The sequence below is a fragment of the Polypterus senegalus genome, chromosome 12 (genome assembly GCF_016835505.1).
Source record: "Polypterus senegalus isolate Bchr_013 chromosome 12, ASM1683550v1, whole genome shotgun sequence".
Classification (NCBI taxonomy): domain Eukaryota; kingdom Metazoa; phylum Chordata; class Cladistia; order Polypteriformes; family Polypteridae; genus Polypterus; species Polypterus senegalus.
The window spans coordinates 163,301,724-163,315,282 of record NC_053165.1 but is presented as its reverse complement, the minus strand read 5'-3'; the positions used below and the strand labels follow the sequence as shown (position 1 = coordinate 163,315,282).

Below are 13,559 nucleotides of genomic sequence, written 5' to 3'. Positions count from 1 at the left end.
ACAACAAACTTCAAGAAGCTTTTTTAGGGCTGGAACTTCCATCATCAAGAAAGATATCCAGCGAAAAAAAATGATTAAATGTAGGAAAGAAAGGCATCTCTTAATTGGAAATATGACGATTCTTACATAAAAGCTGAATTGTCACCGATGACTACTACACAAATAAAATTAAGAAGAGACCTGGATGTGAACGACGCACTGATCGTGTCATTCAGTAACAGGACTCCTCACTATGACTGTCGTGTCAAAGAAACAAGCCCACTGCTCTCAGTGTATTTAGTATTTTGGTCAATCACAATGGTTTTATTATTATCTTTTAAATTTGACATTGTGCGTTTGACTTGTTTGGTCACACATGCACTGCCTGGTCTGTAGCTACAACAAGTTTGGGACCCGCTGCCACGGGCCGTGTTTTGTTCTGAACTTTGGGCAGCTTTACTTAGCAACTGCACCTGTGCTTTTGTCAGGGAGGTGCCCCTTGGAAGAATTTTAGGGACCTTCATTGAACCTTCAGTTTGGGGCCAAATATTGTGCCCTTTAGAAATTTGATTTTGTTACCCCACCTGCACTTTATTCCTCCTTGGGCAGCACAGGGAACCCCTGCTAGTCTCGGATATACTTGGGGCCGCTGCTCTACTTTCAAGCTGTTTTCCTGCTCTTCGTAAAGAAAATGGGAGACCCAGAATCCAATCATGAAAAGTCTTCATAGGCTACAGAACACAAACCTATGCTGTAACATGGCCAGGAGGGGACAGGTGGCCTGATGACACCCAGACTGTGACACTGTCCTCCTTTGTCTGTTATAGCTGGCCTTGGAAAACTCTGCGTTTTTAAATTTTTTTCTGCCTTTTTTGCATTGCTATCCTCCATTATTAACTGCACATCTCAACGATAATATGAATGGTCAGATATTGTTAGGATTGTTTCACAGCACTCAGTTTGAAAGTGTTTTGTTTTTTTACCATTTATTTTAAGTCTCTGTATCTTCATGTGTGTTCATTATGCAAATTAGTATTTTTTAAAGTTGATTTTTCCTGTGAACTTATTACAGTACCTTGAGTTTGCATTCAGGGAAAATGCTAAACAATGTGAGGAAACAATAGGCGACCCTGCCATGGTGGATCTTGCTCCCTTTCCTGGCCACGAGGCATGGGAAAGAAAAGTTAGCAGGGCAGTGGTGCTGTACCCTTTCTGTGCCAGGACATGGACACAGAAAGACACTGCGGCAGCAACACATACACCAGAGTTGGTGTCCCAGCAACCACGGAGGAACACTCTGGTTGGACTGGATACCAGGACTGTGGGTGACTGCCTGCGATGGGCAGAGCATACTGTTCACAGGGTGGCAGGATCTCAACTGGCAAGCGTCAGTACAGATGCCTACAGGGCAGTATGGGAGTTGAGGACCCAGGGGATTGCCCTGATGGGTTCGGTGGGGGCCGTCAGGGGGTGCGGACATATATTGGTGGCACAGGGACCGTTAAGGTCCTGACTGGCTAGGAGACAATGATTTTTAAAAACATGTAACCACTACACATAGGAATTTTAAAAAACGCGTCTCACAGGATTAAAGGCATAGTTAAATTTCATAATGAAACCGCCCCTGCAGTAGCTGTATGACTTACTGCTCATGACCGGTCTCTGAATGTACGGGTGCGAGTGCCAGTGGTCCTGCACCGCTTGCCAGAAGGGAGTGAGAAAAACGACTGAGCAGGACGGGCTGAAGGCATCAGAGCTGCGCAGCGCTGCACAAGAAGACTGCATTGATGACGTCAAGACTGCGCAGCTATTTCTGCGCTCGGCGGGCACTAGCAGAACGCTGCACCAGGCGCGCAATACTGAAAGTTGCGTTTGCTTTATGCCCAAGTTCTCCTGTTGTATCTGGGAAGTTTTTATTTATTCTGTTCGCATTCCGTTACACGCTATTTATATTACAGATTTCGTAATCGTGCTCTGCAGACGCCTACGACAAAGCAGCTTTAATGTTGTTCAAACGCGAGCTCTGCCGTAAAATGCTCACACTTTTTTGTGTTTTCGGCCGGGCTCTGCTTTGAAGCCTGAGAACTTCCCGGCGTAAACACAACATATTTCGACGGAGCCCCCTGCCCAGCCGAGTCCTTCCTTAGCGATCCTCAACCGTCAAAGTCACTTTGCCAGAACTCGTCAACTGAAGCCCCGAGAACGGCGTCATACCTGCCTGAAGACGAGACCGGAGAGCCGCGACATTCGCTGACAGTACGTCCGACGTCCCGTACAAGCGGGGGCTCCGCCGCTGCCTCCCAACCTGGCGGCGACCCCGATGGCACGGACGGGTAGAGTCCTGAGTGGTGCAAGCAGAGAGGCGCTCATGTCGACGACTGCACTGGCAGACGACAACGCCACTCGAGTCCACGAGCTGCGCTGCAAGGGGCGGAAGCGAGCAGCAGTGGAGAGCCGGCGAGGGGAGGTGCCAGTGCCAGTTGTATTCTTGTAGGCCGACACGCGGAAACGAAAAGCATTTTCACAACAAAAGAGCTACGTGCTTCGTGAGGCGTGCAATCAGGATGACGGGGCAGATTTGTAAGCATCTCTGTGTTTATTTTAATTTACAGTTCGCACCTGTTGGACTGGACGGTTTAACGACTAGGAAGCTTTAAAGATTCTTGGATGCCCGCCAGTCCAGACGCTCATTAAAATGTTAAATGCACGTGAATTCCGGGAAGGTGTAAGTTGAAGTTACAAGAGTAGATCACCTTATTCGGTCGTTCATATTTCAGTTTATCCATGTTATAATTATTTTGCCCAGTTCCGCGTCACAGGGATTCTGGCAGCAATGAAGAAACCTGCCCTGGACGGGATGCCCGTCCATCACAGGGCACCCCCACCATAACTCCCACCTGGCCGGTTTAGAGTTGAAATTTACGCAGCTTGCACGTCTTTTGGGATGTACTGATTCCATACATGCTATTTATTACTCCGAGCACATATTCCATGCAGCTCTATTTGCTATTCATTTGTGGTGTTATCTTTATGACAAGCATTGTCTCAAGATACACCACAAGCTGATAATGATTTGAGTTTGGAGATTTGATCCATTGGTGCATTTAATGAGCCTTCTTTATCAAGATTCTTAAAACTCTTACATAATGTGGGTAAACCCTGTTAAAGGATACGTTTGGTCTCTTTCAAGTCAAACCTGTCTCTTCACAAACATGGCATATATTCATATGGTATATATTTCAGTATTTATTTATAATCAATACTGAATTTTAATATATTTTCAGCAGTAAAAGAATAGTCAAGGAGAAGGTGAAGTGCATCAGGAGTAGTGAAGGGGAATTTAAAAATACAGACAGTGAAATAGCAGATGCTCTGAACTTGACTGCGCATTGGGAAAATTCTGAAGGACTGGCAAATGGCAAATCTTATCCCATTATATAAAAAGGGTGACTAGGCACATCCAAGAAACTATATGCCAATTAGCTTAACATGCATCACAGGTAACTTAATGGAAGGAATTATTAAGGAAAAGATTAAGAAACACATGGCAAGTACAGGAGTTTTACTGAATTGTCAGCATGGGTTCAGAAGAGGGAGGTCGTGTTTTACCAACATGCTGGAGTTCAATGGGGAAGCAACAAAAGCATACGATCAAAGTGGAGCTTATGATATCATTTATCTTGACTTTCAGAACACATTTGATAAGGTGCCACGTGAGAGGGCGGGCATCAAATTAAAAGAAGTGGGAGTTCAGGGTTTGGGGTGTAGATGGATGCAGAATTGGCTCAGACACAGGAAGCAGAGGGTGATGGTGAGAGGAACCTCATCAGAATTGGGGGACGTTAAGAGTGCTGGGGCTGCTGCTGTTTTTAATATATATATATAAATGATTTAGATAGGAATATAAAGAACAAGCTGATTTGCAGTTGATACCAAGATAGGTCCACTGGCAGATAATTGAGAATCTGTTAAATCATCACAGAGGGACTTGGACAGCAGACACGCATGGGCAGATTTGTGGACGTTGAAATTTAATGTCAGTGACTGTAAAGAATTACGTGTAGGGAAAAAATGGGAGGTTTGATGACACAAGGGGAGGTCTGAAAATCAAACGTTCACCCCATGAGAAGGATTTCAGAGTCGTAGTGGACTCTACACTCTCAACTGCCAGGCAGTGTTCAGAAGGCTAACAGAATGTCAGGTTATATAGCGCCTTGATGTGTGGAGTACAAGTCACAGGAGGGTCTGCTCAGGCTTTATAACACACTGGTGAGGCCTCATCTGGAGTCCTGTGTGCAGTTTGGGTCTCCATAAAGACATAGCAGCACTAGAGAAGGTCCAGAGAAGAGCGACTAGGCTGATTCAGGGCTACAGGGGATGAGTTAGGAGGAACGATTAAAAGAGCTGAACCTTTACAGTGTGAGAGGAGACCTGAGTGAAGTGTTTAAAAGTATGAAGGGAATTAGTCCAGTCAATCAAACTGGGACTTTAAAATGAGTTCAACAGGGGAACGTTTTAAGGGTAAATTTTGCACAAACAGGATGTTTTTCCTCACACAGAGAACCACAGACACTTGGAATAAGCTACCAAATAGTGTTGTGGACAGGAGGTCTTTGATGTCCTTCAAAACTCGACTTGATGCTGTTTGGAAAAAATGAATTAGATAGGACTGGCGAACTTGGTTGGGCTGAATGGCCTGCTCTCGTCTTGATTGTTCTAATAGTGCGCATTTGCCATTGTGCTGTGAAGTTAAACGCACTGCTTACACTGGTGATTTACAATGGAGGGTGTGGGGTACGGTGGAAAAGAATACAAACACTTCCAAATGCATCCATTTTTCAAGCCAAGACAGTTGTCATGCAAGTCTTTTGTTTTTGTGTTTATGAACCAAAGGTCTGCCTCTCGCTCACATTCAGCTTGTGCTTCCTCTCCATGTGCCTTAATACTTTGATTTTTGAGTAACACTTCCTTTTTCTCCATCATCCACCCACACAGGCTGATTCTCAAACACATTTTGTGAGGCGCCTGAAACGAAACAGGAGTTGCCACACACTTTCCAAGCAGATTTGGAGCCCAAATTGAATCCTCTAAGGGTGCTGCTGATCGTCTGTTTTAAGTTTATTTTTTTGTATGTTTGCTGCTGGACTCGTCCCCTCTTGATGATACAACGAGGATGTCCTCTCATGTGGTTGATCTTCACGTCTGCCGTGATGTCCTGCTCCAATTTTCGATTTTCTAAGGCTCCAACCCAGTGTGATTATAGTCTCACTTAAATGCATCTTAATTATTAATTACCTTACTCTTTATTATTATAAAATATGTAAAGAACATACAATCTGTAAGATACAAAAAAGAAGTTTCTGAGTGTTCTGGGTCTCTGGCAGCATCAGGGAGCATCTTTGTCAGCCTGCAGAAGATAAACAGACATTTGAACTCAAGTCAGTTTATTCCTATTTTTATTTCCTATCACGAAGCATCAGCTCCTTTTGCTATTTTTTTTATTCTCTTTTTAAATTCCAAGGGCAGATCACCTCAACTACTGCCAGGCACACACTGAATGAGTGTCCAGAACTTGCTCTCCATTTGGTTGTCACTTTTTATTTTTAATAAAAGCAGACCTGCTTTAGACATCTGATATTCAAACTCACCTGTAACTTGTGGTAAACCCAGTCCAGCAGGTCACTGACATTGGTGTAGACCCCAGGTCGGTTTTGACGGCCACAGCCATCACCCCAGCTTACGATCCCCACAAGCCACCAGGTGCCTTTTGATTGACAGACCAAAGGTCCCCCACTGTCACCCTAAAAAAATAAAAAAGCAGGCATAAGAGCGAGCCGAGTACTTCCTGTAAGTCTCAGATGTAAATAAATGTGTTTGTTTGTTGGTCTCATCCGTTGCCCCGTGTTGTCATCAATGTTTTTAATTGTCATTAAGGATCTTTAGTGTGATGAGCTCCTTCTGTCTCCTCTCATAGGTGCTCGATTCGATTGGGTTCTAATGACAGGAGTCCGTAGTATTAACCTCTGTGCAGCGTTGCTGCCATGACAGGATGCACCCGACCAACAGTGAAGTTCAGATCTCCCCTGGCAGACACACCTGATCTTATTTATAGGAATAACAGAAGTAACAATATCATGTATGCTGTATACGCAACATGCACAATGTCACCACTCTCCAACACCAGGATAAACATAACCTTATTTTAATTCATTTTTATAGATAGAAAATTACAAGATAGAGATGAAAGGCACTATATAATACGCAGACAGATAGATGGCAGTGACATTGAGCCATGTACTGAGTACCGTGAAGCTCTTACTCACATGTCTGACCAACGTACAACATGTCGTAACTCTGTTTCTGTATTAAGATGTATCACGAAAAACATCTATACCATTACTGTTAGGAAGCAGCCGAGGTTTTTTTTTCTTTAATCGTTCAATAAATCTGTTAAGTAAGTTAATAATTGATCTGTCCTTCTTATCCTTAATAATTCTGTCCATTAATTTACCTATGAGGCATTTTTAACAAATTAGTCAATTATCTGAATCAGCCAGATCTCATCTTCCTAAACCTCTTCTCCTGGGGCCACACTATAACATGGCATCAGGACAAAAGCGGAAATGTTCGTATGCACAAAAAAATCCAGATGTATAAATCTGTGCGTTCGCCAACTTCTACGTTCTTCCTGCTCCATAAATCCCCAACAGCGTGAAAAGTAACACACATACACGCGCTTGCCGCCACTCCTCAGCTCCTTCCAGAATTACGCCTCTTTGAATATGCAAATCAATATAAATAGCCCTTAAGCTTAGCGTTCTGTGAAAAGGCAATGGCAAAAGCATGGGGGGATATAGAATAATTTCAGCGAATACCAAGTGAAGAAAAAGAAAAATGTACTATTTGTTGGTTTAAATAGTGGGATAAACAACAGAAGGAAGTTGATTGAGTGACATAGCATGTCGGAGAAACTCGAAAGCTCAAGTTCACAAAGTCGCACAGTGCCCGAAATAAAAAAGAAGTTGTCAGATATCAAAGTCGCCGTGAAAAGCCGAGTCGTAGCCCACTGTCTGAGTGTCATATGAAAGCTTATTAGGGTACGGAGAAAAAAATAAGGCACACAGTGGGGAATAAAGCACAAATTGTCAACTTTAATCTCGAAATTTCCACTTTAATCACATAGTTTATTTTGTCATTAAAGTAGAACATCCTACACTTCATCTTAAAATCGTTTAATTTACTAGTTTCTCAAATCCCATTGTAACTAAAGTAGCACATTAAATGCTTTGTTTTCTATTTGATCTTCTATGTGCTCTGTGTATGTGAATCACTACTTTCTCTTCTTCCAACAGGACACAGAATCCATTACATTCGTGATATTACAGCTCTCTGAGTAATTAAAATACTGAGATGTATACGTGATATCATTTTCATGATGATAGGAGTTAAAGCATGTTATTAAACATGGGAACACAGTGGCAGAGTGATTATTCCTGCCTCACGCAAGATACTTGCTGCACCGTGCGCGACCTTCGATGAAATTATTGTAGCAGTCCTGTCTCTTTCAAACGTACTAACCTCCAATTCCTGTCCTTCCTTTTCTTTCTCCAAATACCCAATTGCCACACAATCAGCTCTGTAATGGATATTAAGCCATCTGTAAGCTTAGAAAGCCGATTCTTCAAAACTTTTAAGGAACATTGAAATATCTTCGTAGTACGTGTTTAATTATTCTATCCATCTGTCCTTCCAGTGTCGCGTCAGCCTCAGCAAGAATACAGTGCGAGGCAGGAACAATCACTGAACTAGCTAGCACTGCAGCACTGTGTCCTCACATGTTTAATTATTAACAATATAGATTATTTAAATGAAGTTAAAGTTTTATCTGTATAATGTAATAAACATAGTTTGCTGCTTTTCATCTTAAAAATGATATCGTCATCATATGTAAATACGTGCTTTATAAAGTGGCTCAGGTTGTGTAATATTATAACTGTATCTCAAGCTTACAGTGAGGTGATTGTACTTATAAGTCCTAACAATTCTATAAGGAGCACTAGATGGACTGATTGAGTGCGTTTAGAGTTCTTGGGATGAAACTGTTTGTGAACCGCGAGGTCTGTACAGGAAAGGCTCTGAAACGTTTGCCGTATGAGGGCAGTTCAAATAGAAAGCATGGCTGAGGCAGTGTGTGCTGTATCTGATAATTCTCTTTCCGATCAGCTGCTGTAGATCTGTGATTCACACTCAGATACAGTGGTATAAATGCTCCAAGTGGTGCAGTGAGAGTGATATTGAAAAAGATGATCCGCTGTGGTGACTCCTAACAGGAGCAGCTCAGCTAAAAGAAGAAGAAGAAGAAGGTGCAGTGAGAGTAACAACGCTAAAGTAGCTATGGTATTTGGAATAGTTTGATCATTCCGTGGACTATTATATTTTTACTGGTTGATTACAATCAGATACATTAAACTAGTAAACAATATGTGGTTAATTTCAGTGTATTTATAAAGCTGCATCAGGGATGTGGATCTGAAAAAGAAAGATAAACCACACAGGAACAGTAGCAGTGCTTTGACGCTGGGTGCCACCAGTTTGCAAAACCGAGCAGAGAACTTGCGTATGCCAGGGTTTTAGCTGGCATGAAAATGTGCGTGGCTTTACGCCAAGTTTAGGTTTTATACATCGTGATTTGAGCGCGGAAATGGGAGTACACAGCATTTTTGTGCGTACACACCGTTTATACTTGAGGCCCCTGGTGAGGGTCATGATGACAGCAGGTCAGCCCAGACTTCCCTGACCGCAGCTGCAGATTCCAAGTCTCCCTCAGGAATTCCCTGGCATTCCCACGCCAACTAAAAGATAGAATCCCTCCAGCATGTCCTGAGTTAGCAGCAGGGTCTCAACCCAGTGGGACGTGCCTTGAGCAGCTCTAGGGGGCAGCTGCCTGAGGGTCATTCCCAAAGCACCCCAGTGGGATGTTCTTGTTCCAGAGGAGCAGCAACTCTACTCTGAGGCTCTCCAGAACTTGAACTTGAGCTTCTTTCCCCATCACAGAGTGTGAACCCAACCACCCTACGACAAAACTTAATTTCTTTCTCTTTTACTTGAGATCTTCTTCTTCTTTCTGTCAGTATCCACAGCTCATGACCAGTCATGAGAACAGGAATGTTGCTTGTTTGGTAAACTGAATTATGACTTTAGACTCCGCACTCACTTTACCACCATGGACTGGTGCAGCATCTGAAGAACCGCAGCCACTGCTCCAATCTGCTTGTCAATTTCATGTTCTCCTTTTTTCCATCACTGATGAAAAATACCTTGAGATACTTGAACTGCTTCACTAAGAGCAACTGTACTCAACCCCTGGAGAGACCAAGCCGCTCTTTTCCAAGAGAAGGCCATAACCTCAGACTTGGAGGTGCTAATCCTCATCCCAGCCTCTTCACACTCGGCCATGACTCACTCAAGTATGTGATGGAGATCAGAGTCCGATGAGGCAAAGAGGGCAACATTATCTGCATAAAGCAGCAGTGCTAGCCCTGGCCTCCCCACATAGATGCCCTCACCTCACATCCTCGATATCCTGTCGGTGAAAACCACAAACGGGTTGGTGATGAGACACCATGTCAAAGAAGCCCAACACCCATAATAAATAATAATAATAAGAAGAAGTGGATATTAACAGGATATTTTTTTTCTTTATATGTTACAATCTCATTTGCTGTCTTCCAAACACTACATATGCTCAGTAATTTCAGAGTTCAGCTCTTAGGGGCAAGTACCCAAAAGTAACACAACCATCCTTACTTGGCACGAGTCCACCCTGCCATCCAAGTAACCGGCACACAGCATGCGAGGCGTTATCTCGTTGGGGTAGATCTCAATGTCATTGCATACGCTGCTGTCGATAAGCTGTACCTGGCCATCTCGGAGCACACGGGAGACTTGAGGTCCTGCAATAAGATACCAGGTGTCATTACAGGCCAAGCACGATTTAAAATGTGTGCACTGGGTCGACACATCTAGTGGTCAGGAAAGACGCTCGATACAGTAAGGAAAGACTGCTTGATGGTTACATTTTGATTGTCCATACCTCCCTCTGACGTATAACCCCATCCGGATATCCAGCAGTTCGAATTGGGTGAGAACGTCTGTGCATAGCTTGGGAGACACACTGGCCGCACCGTATCTACAACAGAAGAAGAAGGACCTTATATGTTGTCATCGCCTGACTCTTGACTGATGGCTCCAGCCCAGCACAGTTCATCCACACCACATTGAGGAAGATGAGCAGGGGAAGCTTCAGTGGACAACAGAAAAAGAAGACTTGTGGAGCCTCCTGGTGTCTGGTATTGAACATTACACTTCATAATTTATCTAAAAGATTGAAGTATTTTGTAGTCTTTGTGTATGCAGTGCTGCCAGACCAATAAGGCCCTTAATACATTCTCATACACGGTGGAGTTCAGACAGACCTGTTTGCTTTGCTCAGTCATTCTTTCTCTTTATCTGCACGCAGGTCTCTAATTTGTCATAATGAAATTATTCTGGAGGAGGAGGGTCTTCACAAAATTCTAATGACATCTTTTATTCTGGAAGGAAAATATTATTGATGGTTCAGGAGTAATGGAATGCATTACCACCTTTGGATTCAGAGAGTATTCAATCCCCTTCACTTTGTGCACACTTCATAGTGTTGCAGATTTCATTTTAAATGGGTAAGTTTACCATTTTTGGCCATCAATCTCCAGTTGAAAAGGCACAGTGAAAGCATGTTTCCAGAAGGGTTTGCAGATTTATTAAAAATATCAAAACCTGAAGTCCCTCCTTCATAGATGCATTCAGACCCTTAATTCAGTACATCATAAACAGCCCCTTTGGCAGCATTTCCAGCTTTGAGTCTTCTTGGGTAAGTCTTACCAAGCTCTGCACACCTGGATTTCCCAGTTGATCCCATTCCTTCTGCTCCATTAGATTGAATGGGGAGCATCTAAACTTCCATCTTCAGGCCTATCTGCACATGCTCTATGAGGTTCAAGTCTGGGCCATTCAAGGACACTCTGAGACTTGTCCTGAAGCCACTCCAGTATTGTCTTGGCTGTATGCTTTGCGTCATTGAACCATCGCCCCAGTCTTGAGTTGTTGTTCACTATTGAGCAGGTTTTCTACAAGGACTTCTCCTTATTTGGTTGCATTCATCCTTCCCTCAATTCTGAGCAATTTCTCTTTCCCGGCTGCTGAGGAGCAGCCCCACAGCATGATGCTGGACCCACCGTGCATCACCATAGAGGTGTTCTCAAGTAGGTGATGAACAGTGCCTGGTCTGTGCCAGACATAGAGTAACTTTCTTCTACCTGCTCTACCATAAACGCCTCATTGATGGAGAGCTGCAGAGATGGTTGTCCTTCTGACAGGTTCTTCCATCTCAGAAGAGGACTTCTGGAGCCCTGTTAGAATGACCACCTCCCTGACTTAAGGCCCTTCATGCCCACTTACTCAGTTTGGCCTGACTCTTCTGGTTCCAAGTGTCCTCCATTTCACAATTCTTGTAGTGAACTGAGCTCCTAGGAACACTCAAACCTTTACAAATGGCTTTGTCCCCTTACCCTGGTCTGTGCCTCACCACAGTTTGATCCGGAGAGTTGCTTGGACTTGATGGCTTGGTGTTTTGTCCTGCCATGTGGTGTGGCTTGTGGGACCTTCTATAAGGGGACTTCAATCAAGTTCTGGACACATCTCAATGAGAATTAAAGCAAACTGGAGGCACCTGAGCACAACGTGGAGCGCCTGAATACTTTGAGGAATGAGAGATTTCAGTTTGTGATTTTCAATGAATTTGCAAACCTTCCTAAAATCATATTTCCTTTTTAATATTAGGATTTATTGAGTATACTGTAGATTGATGAAAGAAAAAATTAAATATAACACAATAAAGTGTGCAGAACGTGAAGCAGTTTGAATACTTTTTGAATCGGCTACAGCACAGAGAGACCAGTGATCTGCCAGTTTAAGGTGAGTCACAAGTACTGGAGCTCAGGTCTCATGTCACAGTGTGAAGAAACAATAGGGACAAAAAAAAATGACAGAATGACAAAACGTACAGAGTGTGCATAGAAAATCTGACAAAGACAAAAAATAAAAATCAATAGAAATCAATCTAAAGGCGAGAGAAGACATTAGACATCCCAGTTTGTCTTACCAGTAAAGCTGATGGCAGTGGTAGTCCTCAGCATGGCAATGTCGTAGTCGATGTTGATCCTGGAGAACTGCTGATGGTAGAAGATTTTCTGGACGTTATATCGCCCCCCAGTGGGAGAGCCTCCCCAGTTCAGAGAGCCCACAATTATTGCCCAGTCCCCTGGTTTCAGCATATCATATCTGTAAGAAAGGGTGTGCAATCAGCAGGAGCGAGGAATTTAGGGGGGGTGTCAAAATTGTAAACGGCCAATGAAATAGGAATGTGAGGAGAGAAAATGAAAAGCCACAGTGTAGATAAATAATCGCTTGGATAGATTTGAAAGGCACTGCATGACACATATCTAGATAGAGATGAAAGGCTTGATCAGAGTTGGGGGTCTCAAACTCCGTCCTGAGGACCCCCTAAGGCTGCAGGCTTTTGTTCCAATCAGCTTCTGTTTTTAATTGGACTCTCAGACTAATTAAGTGATTTGTTATTGCCGAGATTCTGTGTTTTAGGACCAATATAGAAATTAGAAAACTAAATTTGGTAAAAAAATATATACAGGCAGTCCCCGGGTTACGTACGAGATTGGGACTGTAGGTTTGTTCTTAAGTTGAATTTGTATGTAAATTATTTTAATAAATGCTATTCTTGACCGACTGCAACCAAGTGCTCTGCCAATGAATGATGGAGTTTCACGTCTCTCTGAACGTTTTATTATTTCGACTTTATTTTCCATGGTAATGGTTTTTCTCTTCTTTCCTGTCTCACCAGCACTTGCATCAGATTTGTGTTTCAGAGACTTTCTTGAAGGGTGAAGACAAAAGGTTAAGATGAGCTCTTCTGCACAGCACTGTCCACGCGATCACAGCACGTCTGGTGTACTGATGAGAGACAACTTACTGCTATGTACGTAACAGCACAAGCAGGCTTGTTATTGAGGATGAATGGGAGTAGCGAGGGGCACTTCACCACCCACCCACCACACAGTCACCTCCACTACAGTATGCAGCCTGCAGCGTCCGCCCACCGAAAACGAACACGAATCGCCCACCACCGCCCCCATTCAACAGGCAGCCACCCGATGCACACTACAATGCTGCCCCCCCGCCGCCCCATTCACCCTCAATGGCCTCCGTTCAGCCACAACCGGGTCACCGCTTGCAGCATCACCAGCTGCCCACCGAAAACGATTCAGGGGCAGCCGTGTACTGAAATGTCCTCCACCTCTTCATCCAGCCTGCGTCCAGTCAGGGGCAGTAGCTGTGGCGGCGTAGTGGGCAGACAGCCAACCGCCCCATTAAGCCTCCATCCTGCACACGAGCGACAGCTGTGGCCTATGGCAGGCCGTTTTAACATTTAATCTGTTTTACATGATATCAACAGTTACAATGCTGAT

At 43.7% G+C, this 13,559-nt stretch overlaps 2 protein-coding genes across 4 annotated transcripts in view; both read right to left on the bottom strand.

The window, feature by feature from the left end:
- ethe1 (ETHE1 persulfide dioxygenase) overlaps positions 1-2,452 on the bottom strand; it is a 31,710-nt gene extending 29,258 nt beyond the window's left edge. The window contains exon 1 of the mRNA XM_039770603.1: positions 2,194-2,452. Within this exon, the coding sequence (XP_039626537.1) occupies positions 2,194-2,349 (156 nt within the window). The 5' untranslated portion in view covers positions 2,350-2,452. The remainder of the gene's footprint in view (positions 1-2,193) is intronic.
- Positions 2,453-5,339: 2,887 nt separating this feature from the next.
- LOC120540110 (transmembrane protease serine 5-like) overlaps positions 5,340-13,559 on the bottom strand; it is a 36,728-nt gene continuing 28,508 nt past the window's right edge. For 2 of the 3 annotated variants that reach the window (XM_039770600.1, XM_039770601.1), the window contains exons 10-13: positions 12,179-12,357; positions 10,073-10,168; positions 9,787-9,932; positions 5,534-5,780 (exon numbers count right to left, since the gene is read on the bottom strand). In XM_039770600.1, coding sequence (XP_039626534.1) covers positions 5,583-5,780; positions 9,787-9,932; positions 10,073-10,168; positions 12,179-12,357 — 619 coding nt within the window. In that variant the 3' untranslated portion in view covers positions 5,534-5,582. Of the gene's footprint in view, positions 5,387-5,533; positions 5,781-9,786; positions 9,933-10,072; positions 10,169-12,178; positions 12,358-13,559 lie in introns of those variants that run through there. The other variant, XM_039770602.1, reaches the window with a different exon arrangement.